General features: G+C 42.3%; 1 protein-coding gene across 1 annotated transcript; it reads left to right on the plus strand.

The window, feature by feature from the left end:
- Positions 1-361: 361 nt before the first annotated feature.
- LOC134399458 (regucalcin-like) lies at positions 362-13,057 on the plus strand. The gene is made up of 6 exons (XM_063127506.1): positions 362-524; positions 2,922-3,104; positions 5,917-6,132; positions 7,065-7,202; positions 10,303-10,457; positions 12,683-13,057. Exons 1-6 carry the CDS (start codon positions 362-364, stop codon positions 12,731-12,733), a joined length of 906 nt encoding a protein of 301 aa, XP_062983576.1. The 3' UTR covers positions 12,734-13,057.
- Positions 13,058-13,564: the final 507 nt, after the last annotated feature.

The following is a 13,564-nucleotide window of genomic DNA, read 5'->3' on the forward strand; positions in this document are numbered from 1 at the left end:
TTTAAGTTAGCTTATCTTAGGAATGAAGGTAATGAATTCCAAACCTTTTAAACTAATAGTTATATGCCTCTCGTATTTGAAGGTTTTTTTTTTTTTTGTATTTTCCCCATTCGTTTTAATATGTTTTGTATAATAAATAACACAGACATGTTGTTTATGGTAGTGTTGCTGAGGAAGACCATTCTCAAAACATATGTGGCAATCTTCAAATAATAACAATATACAATATATCAAAGCACCAAGCTGAGGTCCTTTGCTGCATTGGGCCAGTTCACAATCCAGTTCTTAGAGCCCGTTTAATTAGAGCTTTCTGCTGAAATTAAATTTGGTATTTTGCTAATTGTTCTCTCTCTTGTAGACCATGTCTTCCATTAAAATTGAGTCTGTTGTGAAGGAGAAGAACAGGATGGGAGAGTGCCCTGTATGGGAAGAAAGGCTGAATTCCCTTGTATATGTGGATATCAATTCGCAGAAAGTTTGCCGCTGGAACTCCATCACTAATGAAGTTCAGTGTGTATCAGTGGGTAAGAAAGATTATTTTTCCCCAAGCTGGGACCTTTTTCTTCAGACTATTTTGTAAAATTGTTTCAGTCTTTAAGAAAATGTCAAGGTATATTGATACCAGTTGAGATTATTGAGGGAGACAGAGTCTTTATACATTGGCTGAGTTCAGATAACCAGGGAGGGAAGCAATGCAGTGTCCCCCCCCTCTCTGCCAGTCATAGATTATCCTTATTACCTGTGCTGTGTTGCAGGTTGCCATGTCGTCCCAACCTGGTGCATGGGGCAGTCATAGTTCCCCCATCCTACAACCCACGCCTTGGAGGGGTTTTGCTGTTGCAGAAAATATTACCACAAGGGAATGGCCTAGAATAGCTAGAGCCAATCAGAACGTTTTCAGATGACACTGTGCAGGCATTTTTCACATGGGCCTATGGCCCAATTGGAGTCCACCAGGGGCTGTCTATTAGCTTCATCCCACATACCTGTTTCCCCCGAATTATCCCCTACAGCGCTTAGCTGTCATTGTTGTTGCTAGCTAAATCACACCCCGGGCGGCAGCGCCCCTAAGAACCTTTGCATACCAGGAAATGGGTTTAAGGGGGAAATGTAAAAAATCAACAATGACCCAATCCAATTCAAATCTGGTATGCTTAAAGCTCTCCTTCATATCTATTACTGTGCCAATTTTGATGTCTTTATCTTTAAAACTTACGCAGATGTAAGCATTTGTTTAATTTTTCTTTAAACATATCAAATCCTGCTCCTGCGCCCCCAGTGGCCGCTCGGAAAACAACAAATGACTCGCTCCAAAAGTAGTACCAAAATAGGTCGGTTCTTTTGGCTTTATAGCACAATTAAAGCAGGATGCATGGGAGTACTTCACAGTCAAAGCAGATTATAAACTGGAAAACTTCGGAGTCCTTTGCACGCAATTCACAGTGATTGCACAGTATAACGCTGGTGTGATAAAGCTCTATATGTCTTCTAAGCCCTGCAGTGCCTATGTAGTGGTGCTGGGTCAGTTATATGACACAGCTGCCAACTCGCAGCCACCACAGGGCTTTTCGTTGAAGCTGTGCGGTAAAAAAGTCAGGTACTTCCCTTACTTTTTTCTTCAAAGCAAGAACATCTTGGCCCTTCTGCTGTGTGACCTTGCTCTGGGGCCTAATTGGTTGCTGGAAGCCAGGCAGAAGGCTGGCTTAATTAATTGTGTTAATTAACTTCTCTGGTGCTGCATTAATTCACCCTAATTTATACCCAAAAGTGTGCATTTGTGGAAGGAGCTTTTATCCTTTACTTTGCTGATGCAGAGCTGTGTATCTTCAGTTTATAAAAATAGAGATCTGCAGTTCCCTGACAGTTTTCTGAAATGGGGTGAAATGGGGAGCACCCCCCACTCCAATTAAGCCCCACTAGAGCAAACTGTCAGCAGATCTCTATTTTTATAAGCTGTTCATCTGCAAAGCAAAGGATAGAAGCTCCCTCTACAAATGGGCAGATCCTCCCTTCAGATCCTGCCCTAGATAACTTGGGATTTTTGCTTCTTCTCAGAACAGCGGGCTTAATGGGAGGATGGGATGGGAGCTATTACTCCCTCCGCCTCCCCCGCTCTGCACCTGGAAGTATGTTTTTCCTGGCACTGAAAATCTAGGTCTTTGGGACAGCTTGATCTGCAATATAACACTGATGGAGCAGAGCCAAGTTCATCATGAACCGCCCAGAGAGCTTCGGCTATTGTGCGGTATAAAAATGTAATAAATAAATAAATAAATAAATATACTGTGGAGAATAAGAGCAATGTGCTTTCCTCCCATGCTCATCAAGATGAAGTCCAGGAGAAGAGCCTTTAGTGTGGTGGCCCCTTTTCTTTTCAGACACCAACACTGTGCTGCTTCCAGTGCCTCCTGAAAACAGCTCTTTTCCAGGAAGCATTCCTCAACTGTCCAGCCACAGTTTTTATTTGGATTCTGTTTTAAAATGAACAATTCTAATATGCTGTTTTAATAATTTTCCTGTTTTATTTATGTTCCCTGCTCCAGAATGTTTTTAGATATGGAGCATATATAAATATTGTAAATAAATAAATATGCTGTCTTTCCCTCCTTAATGGATTTTGTCTGGTAAGAAAGAAGACAGAAGAAGCAGTGGAAAAAGATGGAAGGTAACAAATAGAATATAAGATCATGTCAAATTGAGTGAATGAGGCAGCACGATTGCCCAATAAAAGCTTCATCTGGAAGGACCGTTCTTTTTTCACTGTGTAGAAAATTGCATTCTGGGAAGCATCAGAAAGGAAGTTAAAGCTGAGGGGAACAATAACAGATTATTTATTTCTACATTTTGGCCATTCTCCATCAAGGTTGCAGGATGTCATGTGTCATAGCTTTGAAGTTTTCCAATTTCTTTCCTGTCTGCAGATGCTCGTGTTGGGTCAGTAGCACTTCGCAAGTGTGGAGGCTATGTGATCGCTTTAGGAACTAGGTTTGCTTTCCTGAACTGGGACAATCAGAGAGTTGTTTCTATTGCTGAAATGGAATTAGATAAACCAAACAACAGATTTAATGATGGAAAAGTGGACCCAATGGGGAGATTTTTTGCAGGTATTGCTATACCTAATATGGATACAATTATATGGTGTGCTCAGTTGGCTTTTCCTAATGGGTTGGATCCAGACTCAACTCAATGGATTTCCCACAGACTGAATGCATGTATAGAATTTAATGCTAGGATAGGCAACCTGGTACTCTCCAGGTGTTTTGGCCTACAGCTCCCATAATTATTGACCATTGGCCATTTTGACTTGGTTCGATTGCCTATCCTGAGTTAATGAAACAGCTGCATCTATATTAATATGCTCAAGTCTACAATAATAGCTATTTCCTTTTTTACAAACAAATTTAGATGTGTAATTGGTATAAAAGGTGCAACAAACGCACTGCTATGGAGTTAGTAAAGCGCTACACACTGTATGATAGCCAGGATCAGTGTACAAATTTGCTTTCAAGTTCTTATTGGCAATACACCATGATCTAAGTGAACCAAACAGTAAAAAAAAAGGGGGGATCGAGATAATAAGAATTTTGGATCAATTGGAATCCTGTTTAACAAAAAGCAAGTAGCATCCAGGCTGAAGAAGAATTGTAGGGAATCACAAAACTTTCCCACTATTTTGTGATGTGTTGGTCACAACTAAAGATATTTGCCTACTGTGGGTTTTGGAATGTTTATATAAGGTCATGGTTGACTATTATGGTAAGTTATAATGGATTTTAGATGCAATTATATTTATTTATTTATCTGTAATAGTTATATACTGCTGAATATATTGGAATCTCTCAGCGATTTGCAACATTAAAACACAGTATTAAAATAGCATAAAAACACAGCATTAAAATACTTCCACAACAATAAAAGAGCAGTAAAATGGGGGCAATAAAATGGAGTGGCTTAGTTAATTTATTTAAGGCCCAGGGAAGGCCTGTGTGAACTAGTGTGTTTTCAGGAGGCATTTGAATGATGCCACATTTTCTGCCTCCTGAACTACATGAGGGTGAGTTTTCCAAATGGTGGGGGTCACTAAAGAGAATGGCTTTCAAATAACTGAGAGGTTGATTTCCGTTAACTTCAGTATATTAAAAGAGACAGTGGCTATGTTTGCACAAAAGGCTAAGCTAGAGTTCTTTAGTACTCTGGCTTATCAGTAGTGAGCAGGAGTGTTGGTGCACACTGTCCAATTGCTCTCGCTTGGCTCCTCCTGGAAGTGGGAGTGGCTAAACTAACCAATAACTTAACAGAGTTGAAGTTTGGATGACATAAGACTAAGCTTTTTTGCCCTGGTAAATTTCTAGTAAGTTTAGCTGCCCCCATTGTACCAGCACCAGGGGTGTCTTTACGGCACCGCTTTGGCAATGCGCTCCTTAAAAAACCCTTGGAATCACAGCTGTGGGATGGGAACAGTTAATCTCTAGGGCGGGAGGAAGCGTGGGTTTTCCGGTGGCTACCCCCTGCCCGATGCCTGGCCTTTCCGTGCTTCCCACAACCTATCTGTGGTCACTATCCATCCCCAGAACTCCCCCAGCCTCAAACCGAAGCGAGGTCACCACTGACAGGCAGAGGAAAGACTGTGGTGACCTCGGAGCAAAGGAAAAAGTTGTGGTAAATCTACGACTTTTTAAATGTGCAGTTTCAGGAACAAGCCCTGTGGTGGCTGAGAGTTGACAGCGGCATCATATAACCAACACAGCACTACTGCACCGTCTCCATGAGGTATATAGCGCATATTGACAGTCTCACCTTTGCTTGGGAATGATAAAATAAGATTCTGAAGAATTTTGATTTAGTGTTGTGTGTGGACGTAGACAGTGAAAGAAGAAACTCAAAGTATCCTTTTGCTAGTTTTTTCTTTAAAGCACATAACAGTGTGAGTGTTTAATACATTTCTCCATTCTTCAGACAACTGCACAAAAAGTGACTGGAACATAAGAGGCAGTAAACATCTGTTTTAACTGCTAATGAGAATGAAAAGGTATTCTGATTAAGAAGTAACCTACAAAAAGTTAAAAAGTAACTATTTGTGGGGTTAAATAGAATTCCACAGATTTTTTTTTAAAAAAAAGATTGCGAAAGTGAAGTTGTCAGTACTAACTGTGATGTAGCACTATAATTAGACTTTTCACCAGAGGGCTGGAAGGTAAACAAGATAATATCACTTAAAAAGAAAAGACTAGGGCAAGGGACAGAGAGTCTGTCCCCAGTAAATTAGTAGAAAGAATTTTTTACTTTTTTTTTTAAAGTAGATTTTAATGTTTACAGGAAAGGCTAGAAACCTGATATATATAAAACAATTTCTAGTGGAGGAAGAATCAGCATATCTACTGCAAAGGGAAATAATTCTTAACAGGTTTGAGAAGGCGTTGCTACTCTGTAACTCTCTAGATCTGCCTTCACTAACCTGATGCCCTGCAGAGGTGTTGGACTGCAATCCCCATCATTCCCAGCCAGCGTGGTCTGATGGGAGTTGCAGTCCAATACCCATGCAGGTCATCAAGTTGGGCATCTTCCAAAAAGGTAATCCAATATGTAGATAAGAGCAATCTTGTACATGTGACGTGCAATGTCTATCAAAGGCTTTAAATAAAATTCCTCACTAAAGTCTGCAACCAATACAAAGTAGGAGTGGGCAACCTGGTGCTCTGCAGTTTTTTGGGGACTACAACTCCCAGAATTCCTGACTGTAAACTATGTAGGCTGGGGTTGATGGGAGTTTTAATCAAAAACATCTGAAGGGCATCAGTTTGCCTACCACTAGACCAGGCAGAACTTTGGTCTGACCCATCAGTCCCATTTTTACATTGTTAAGAGGCCTTGCTGTGCCTAATTATCTTACCAGGGTTTCTCCTGCCCATCTTGCAGGTACCATGGCTGAAGAGACAGCACCTGGGCTGAGGGCAAGGCACCAAGGTGCCCTTTATACTCTCTTTCCTGATCGTTGCGTCATGAAGCAATTAGAGCAGGTGGACATCTCGAACGGTCTGGATTGGTCACTGGATCACAGAACCTTCTTCTACATTGATAGCCTGGCATACGCTGTGAATGCCTTCAACTATGAGTTATACACAGGAAAAATTGGTACATATTCTTTCCCTAAATGTTTTTTTAAATAATACTTAAATAAATACTATGTAGAAGATTGGTAGGCAATCATAGAGCATATTGGGCTTTTTAAAAATCATTAATTGGTAATACAAAGTGTGTGTGTGTGTGTGTGTGTGTGTGTGTGTGTGTGTGTGTGTGTGTGTGTATCAGGCCATAAAATTGTGGCAAGAATCAATTTATTTTGATTGGGCAAGATATTGTCAGATTGTTTACTTCTATTTCTGGACTAGAGAAACATGTCAAGACAGTACTTTACATGTTGGCTACAAAAGATTTGGCAGTTCTTCCTTTTTTCCTCCTTTGCATCAACATACATATAAGGTTCAAACTGGTGAAGACTTATAAGAAAAATGCTCCTTTTAGGCTTGCCACATTTTTTTTTCCTGGCAGGGTTCTTGTCCTTTAAAAAGTTACAAGATCAGCATAAATACAACTGGGGTAGTTTTTCTGTGGTATAGAAATGCATTGATGGAGAATGTTCACCACTGGATTTTTCCCTGTCATGCAGAGCCCAGCCAGAATGAAATGGCAATTCTACTATTTGAGAACTAAAAGCTAGCCAAACTGGAGAAACGAAATACTTTCTTATTCAGAGCCAGCAAAGCTTTGTTTACTGCTTGTATGATGCTATAAATGAAGGTATAAATGAAGCTTTCAATAGCAATCTTCCTTTATTGGTTGTATTTATTCTGTATCCTATACAAAAGCAAGAGACAAGATCAACAATTTAAGATGGAGTGGAGAATAAAGACTTAATTTGGCTTTGTCTTGCTTTCTGATAAATCACAATTTAAGTATGGTCCACAAAAGGATTTTTAAAATTGTAAACTGATAAAAAGAGAAAACATTGCATTGTCTGAGGTATCCAATTATCACCCATGCTGTTTGCATCATTCCCTGTGCAGATTGTTCCAGTTGTAGGCCTGTGTACAAGTTGGAAAAAGAAGAAGAAATGCCTGATGGGATGTGCATTGACACAGAAGGGAAACTCTGGGTGGCCTGTATTGATGGCGGACGAGTGATCCGTATTGACCCTGAAACAGGTAAAAGATTAACAAGGACTCTGCATTATCTGAGCTAGATTTGAAGAGTGGAACTAGCAGCCCTTATAAACTCAGTTGTGCTAATCAGCTAAAACCAATTTAGTGGCCTCTTCAAATATTTTTCAGGCATCATGAAATGTTTGGAAATTCTTGGCTTTAATGGCCATATTGGAGAGTCTCAGTTGCCTATGGGTAGCCAGTTCACTTTTTCCAGGAGTAGGCTGAGTCAGGAACAGTTCGCATATTATGAGGGGCAAGCATGTGTTTTAGAACAGGGGTGGGCAGAAAATAGATCTCCAAATGTTTTGGACTTCAATTCCTAGCATTCCTGACCCTTGGCCATGCTGGCAGGGGCTTCTTGGAGTTGAAATCCAAAACATTTACAGATCTACCTTCTGCCCACCCCGGTTTTAGATGTCACACAGCAGTGTATCCCATGAAACGCCCAGTTCCTAGTACCTGTGCATACGCCAGGGTGCACATGGGTTTGCGTCCATCATATGTTATGCTTTTACCATTTATGTCATATATAGGCTAAAACATAATGTGTGGTCCTGAACTGTCTATTCTATCAAAGACAAGGGCTACTACTGGATATTATCAGTATTACCCTGATGCAGGTAACTAGGTGGGGTTTGGACGAATTGTGTAACTTGTACATTTTACAAGACAGAGATTCTAAGTACACCTACTATAAAGTTTGATTCACTAAAATCTGTTTGCATCAATGGGAGCCTTCCTCCTCCCATAGCAGCTGTGGGCCCCGTGATCCAGTTCGAGAACAACAAAGTGTTAAATCACTTCTCCCCCTCCAGTCTTGATTTTCTCCACACACACCCATCTGCTATTTGCTCTTTAAAACAAAACCATTAATTACTAATTGCATGAATTGCATCACATTTAGTTTGGCCTTCTTCCAAGTAGAGGTGCATAGGATTGGGCTAAAAGTTTGGTCTAAAACCAGAACCTTTTTTACCAGTAAAACAGGTAGGAAATGACTCCTTTTTGCTTGGAATAACCAAACAGCAGACCTACGGGTGGGTGGGGGGGCTATCTTGAGGATGGTGCATTGGCAGGGGTGCTGCGAGCCCCCCAAAACCCATAGTTTTGCTCCTGCAGGATTGCGACATGTTATCCTGACACCAAGGAGCGAGCACAGGGTTTATATGGATCATGGCAGGGGGAGCTGCTGCTGCTGCCCATTCCTCCCTGGCTTCCCCACTTTCCTTGTGAGGATTGAAGCCAAGGGAAGGGAGAACTCCCCCCCCCCCGCAAATGAGAGATTCTTCTGCTCACCCGGAGGCAGTGCAGCAGCATTGTGGTGACCATTTGGCTTGCTAGCCCACCCACAACCCCCTGCCTGGGCGGTCGGTGACCAATCAGGGGCTGCCACCTGCCAGGCCACGCCTCCGCTGCAATCCTGAAGCGTAGCAACAGATGGAGATGTGCTGTTCTCACCACACTCCAGACAAAAAAGTCGGGGTAAGTCTCCAACTTTTTTGCTTCAGAGCTTTGGAGGCGGGGAGTCCTCAGATGTCTGCACAGTGGCTTCTGCATCATATAATCGATGCCGCACCACTTTCTTCGTATACAGACAGCCCCTGGTTAAATTTGAATTCTGTCAAAGTTACAGGACCGCCTTTTCAGCTGTTCTGCTTTGAAACTAGGAAAATCAAACAAATTAACCTCTGATGCTAAGAAAGTCAGAAGTTGACTGTCAAGCATCCAGATTCACCACACCCTCCAGTGCATGTATTCCCCGTTCATTTAAACTTTGTCTGAATCAGTGTCAAAATAATTCAGATTAAAATAACAAGTAAGATTAGCTTTAGCTGGGAAATGTTTTGGAAACTGAAAGTTCCATCACATGAGCGTTTTATTGCATGCTCATTACTGGGCACTCACAGATTCCTTGGAGGTAGCTCACATGACGTCGTCTGCCTCTCTTGCGCCTTCCACCCCTTCTGGTCTTCCTTGTGCCGCAAGAAAAACCAGAAAAATGCCAAAATATTTTTTAAACTGAAGTTGCTGCTCCCTCTTGCTGTGTGTGGGAGAAGCAGCATGTTCACAACAAGTGACTGAATGGCCCTTGTGTAACTTTTTTACTTCCTGTTTGAAAACAGGAAGTAACTGAGTGTCCACAGAGAAGGGACGGTAGCCAGCATTTGCCAGTGTTTCTTCCAAGGTGTGATGGAGCTTTGAATCTCAGTCTTATGAGCTTTTGTCCTATTCATAATAGCATAAGATGGGCTAAGACATGGCAAACCTTCATATGCTTTGCTCACAACCTACCTTCTTCAGCTTGCCCCGTACACAGCAATTGGGATTATAAAATAATTCATGCCGTTGAGACCTTTTCCTAAGGTTAATTGCTGAATGGTGGCAGAGAGGGGATTTTGCAGGGGATGGCATCTAGATCAGCAATTTTATGTATGTATTTATTTAAATAATAATAATTACCGTATTTCTTTGATTCTAAGACACACTTTTTCCCCCATATAAACATCTCTAAAAACGGGGTGCGTCTTAGAATCGCGGGTCATTTATTATTTCTTAGAATCAAAGCTTTTTTTCCGTTGGTGGTACTGAAATTAGTGTGCATCTTACAATCGATGGTGTCTTAGAATCGAAGAAATACGGTATTATTATTTCTTACCCGCCTCTCCATTTTGATCGAGGTGGGGAACAACAGTAAATATAAAATACATAAAACTGAATTAAAACATAATATACATTGTTAAAACATCCTAAAATTCCACATCATGTGAGCTTTTGGGAGGGGGGGAAGTCCTGAGATGCCTGCACCGTGGCTTCTGCGTCATATAATTGATGCTGCACCACTATGGAGCCACCCCAGAGCTTTCATCGTGTACAGCTTTCATATAAACAGGTCTGTCAGCATGTTTATATCCCACCCTTCTTCACAAGGAGTTTAGGGCAGCTCATGATCCATATAAAAACAATATAACACATCAATACTGTTAAAATCATAACTCTAAAATGAGAGTTTTTAATTCTAAATTAAAATTAAATTAAATCATAACTCAAAATTGGTTGTGTTATCCTGAGAACTTTTTTGTGGGGTTCTGTCTTCACATAGGGAAAAGAATTCAGACTGTGAAGATGCCGGCTTCCAGGATCACATCTTGCTGTTTTGGAGGGAAAGACTATTCAGAAATGTATGTCACTTCTGCCTATGATGAACTGGACAGGGCAGCCTTAGCCAAGGAGCCTCAGGCTGGGGAGATTTTCAAGGTAAAGAGAGCTTGAAGAACTGCAGAATGGTGGATGTTGAGATCTCCACCTACTTAATTTCTTAATATCTTTGTTGATAATTTACTCCAGGTGTGGGCAACTTGTGGTCTTAAGGCTGCATACCATCCAGCCTAATATATTGAGGGCTGTCTAAATGTTCAGAAAGCCCCAGTGTGGTTGCGTAGTGGCACAGTGTTATATGATCCTGTCGTTTTTTCCTGTATAATATTGCCAGGATTGGATCATTTTTGTCTGTCTCTTCTGCCAAGACTCTTGTTCATGCATTGGTTATTTCTCGGTTGGACTACTGCAACCTTCTTCTCACTGGCCTTCCTTCTCACATCAGTCCGTTGGTTTCTGTTCACCACTCTGCTGCTAAGATCATCTTCTTGGCTCGCCGCTCTGACCATGTAACTCCACTTCTGAAATCTCTTCATTGGCTTCCAATTCACTTCAGAATCCAATATAAACTTCTCCTGTTGACCTACAAAGCTTTTCACTGTCTAGCTCCTTCCTATCTCTCCTCTCTCATCTCACACTATTGCCCCGCTCGTGCTCTTCGCTCCTCTGATGCCATGTTTCTTGCCTGCCCAAGGGTCTCTACTTCCCTTGCTCGGCTTCGTCCATTTTCTTCTGCTGCCCTTATGCCTGGAACGCTCTTCCAGAACATTTGAGAACTACAAGTTCAACTGCAGCTTTTAAAGCTCAGCTAAAAACTTTTCTTTTTCCTAAAGCTTTTAAAACTTGATTTTGTTCTGACTTTATACTGTTAGTTTTACCCTACCCAGTGCCTGTTTACCCTACCCTGTGCCTGTTTGCTTTCTCTTCCCCTCCTTATTGTTTTATCATGGTTTTATTAGAATGTAAGCCTATGCGGCAGGGTCTTGCTATTTACTGTTTTACTCTGTACAGCACCATGTACATTGAAGGTGCTATATAAATAATTAATAATAATAATAATAATAATAATAATAATAATAATAATAATAAACCACTGCAATCGCGCGTCCACCCCAGGATTTTCCACCAAAGCTGCGAAGAAAAAAGTCAGGGATTTAACCTGACTTTTTTCTCTGGAGCGAGGTGAGGACATACAAGACAATGTCAAGACAGCCCCTCACCTGGCTCCGGAGTCACAGCAGAGGCGTGGCAGGGCGATGCCTGGTGGAAGGCGACCTGCAATTGTCACCATGGTGTCTAGTGTGACATTTGCAGGGTGTTTTCCCTAACCATGGTGGCTACTTAACCATGGTTTAAGCATCCTTACTAATCACATGCTGCAAAAGGGTTAGCAACCCTAACCATAGCTTAGTGTGTTGTCTGTAAGGCCCCTGTGGTTAACTCCGTGGTTAACCGAGTGCTGCCATAAACGGCCACTAGAGGCATTTCAATTGTAGTGTAAATGGCCGCCATTTCCCTAAATTACCTTTTATGCAGAATAATGACCTGCCATTTCTATGCATAATGGTGGTTGGCTAAGGGGCTGGGCATCCGTGCAGCACTTCCTGGTTGCTCACTGAGCTGTCCAATGGCTTGAGCAACAACGGCAAGGGTTTGTGGACCCCAGTCCTGTAGGCTGACTGTTGGGCTTCACCCCCATATCGGATGCCCGCAACATCCCTAGCAGGGAACAAAGATGGTTTGATCCCACACTGCTGTTATCAGCACAGCAAGGAGAAGCTACATGCACTCAAGAGGGTTGGTTAGAGGGGACGGTGGATAGGCAGGGTGGTTAGTGCACCTAACCACCCTTCCCAAAGTTATGTCTGAATAGGGCCTCTGCTTTTGTGATGCAGCCTCTTTGCTCTTTACTGCTGTTATGAGATGGATGTGTGCTTGCCTAAAATTGCTCAGCCGGCACCCAGCCTGAGGCTTAGCTTAACCTCATGAAGCAGTTGAGGAAATCTATGCTGCCTGGATTTTCCTGTCCTCCAGGAATCTCCTGCTCTAATCCATTCCGTTATTGACCTGGCGTTTTATGCCTGCCAGCCGAATAAACAAACATACGGCACAAATATGGATGCACCAAGCTTGGTGCATGCAAGTGCCAGATCAGATGCACCGCGCTCAGCTGGATGAACGCATGTTCTGGCACTGGACTGCTCTGCCTTCCCGACATCAACCCCCAGTGAAAGTCAGGATTGTAGCTTAAGGTGATATTTGTAGCATCTCCTCTAAGTAAATGAACTAGAGATTTATATCTTTTTTTTCTTGTTCTTTAACAGATAACAGGACTGGGGGTAAAAGGGATCCCACAGTACTGCTTCGCTGGTTAAGTGTTCACTCATATTATGTGATAGATGTACAACCCAGCCAGAAGCCATGATGAACAAGAACAGAAGGATGAATTGCTAATTTAGATACCGATCTGAAGACTACCTAAATTGCCATGATATTTTAATGTTCTGTAACTGTTTCCTTTTCTCTGTGCCTGCATTAGGTTTTCCCTAACAGGGGAGGGAGGGAGGATTTTCACTGGCAAACCTGTACAAAATGAATGGATTCCACCTAGGGGCTGTCTTCACCAGGTTGGCGTTGTCTCCTTCTTCAATGCCTCCCTTTCCCTTTCTCGGGACGGTGTTGGTTACTCCAGAAGATGAGGAGGGAGTGTGTGGTTTCTGGGTGGCCACCTGGGCCCTGGAGCCATGCCTGCCTTCTTCCTGGTGGAAGGCGATCAATCACTGGTCACTTTCCACCAGGCTCCTTCCCCGGGTTGACCCAGGATTGGCTGCACAGCGATGTTACATGGCTTAAGCATGATTTTTCTAAACGCAGCATTGTGTGGAAGCCCCGTGGTGGCTGCGAATCTGCACCTGCATTGTCTAACCAACAGGGCACAGATCCACAGCTACTATGGGGCTTTCCCTGTTTATAGACAGTGCCCTGGATTCTCCTAATACTTTGGTCTTGATCTGAATCCAGCCCTCCTCCCTCCCATGTCCTGTGGCTATTTTAAAATGAATTTTAAAGCAGTGGTAGGTAAATTGTGGTCCTTCAGATGTTTGGTGTACAACTCCCATAATTTTTCACCATTGGCTATGCTGGCTAGGGTTGATGGGAGTTGTAAGCCAAAACATCTGGAAGGTCACAAATTACCAATCTCTGCT

The sequence above is a fragment of the Elgaria multicarinata genome, chromosome 5 (genome assembly GCF_023053635.1).
Source record: "Elgaria multicarinata webbii isolate HBS135686 ecotype San Diego chromosome 5, rElgMul1.1.pri, whole genome shotgun sequence".
In the NCBI taxonomy this organism is placed as follows: Eukaryota; Metazoa; Chordata; class Lepidosauria; order Squamata; family Anguidae; genus Elgaria; species Elgaria multicarinata.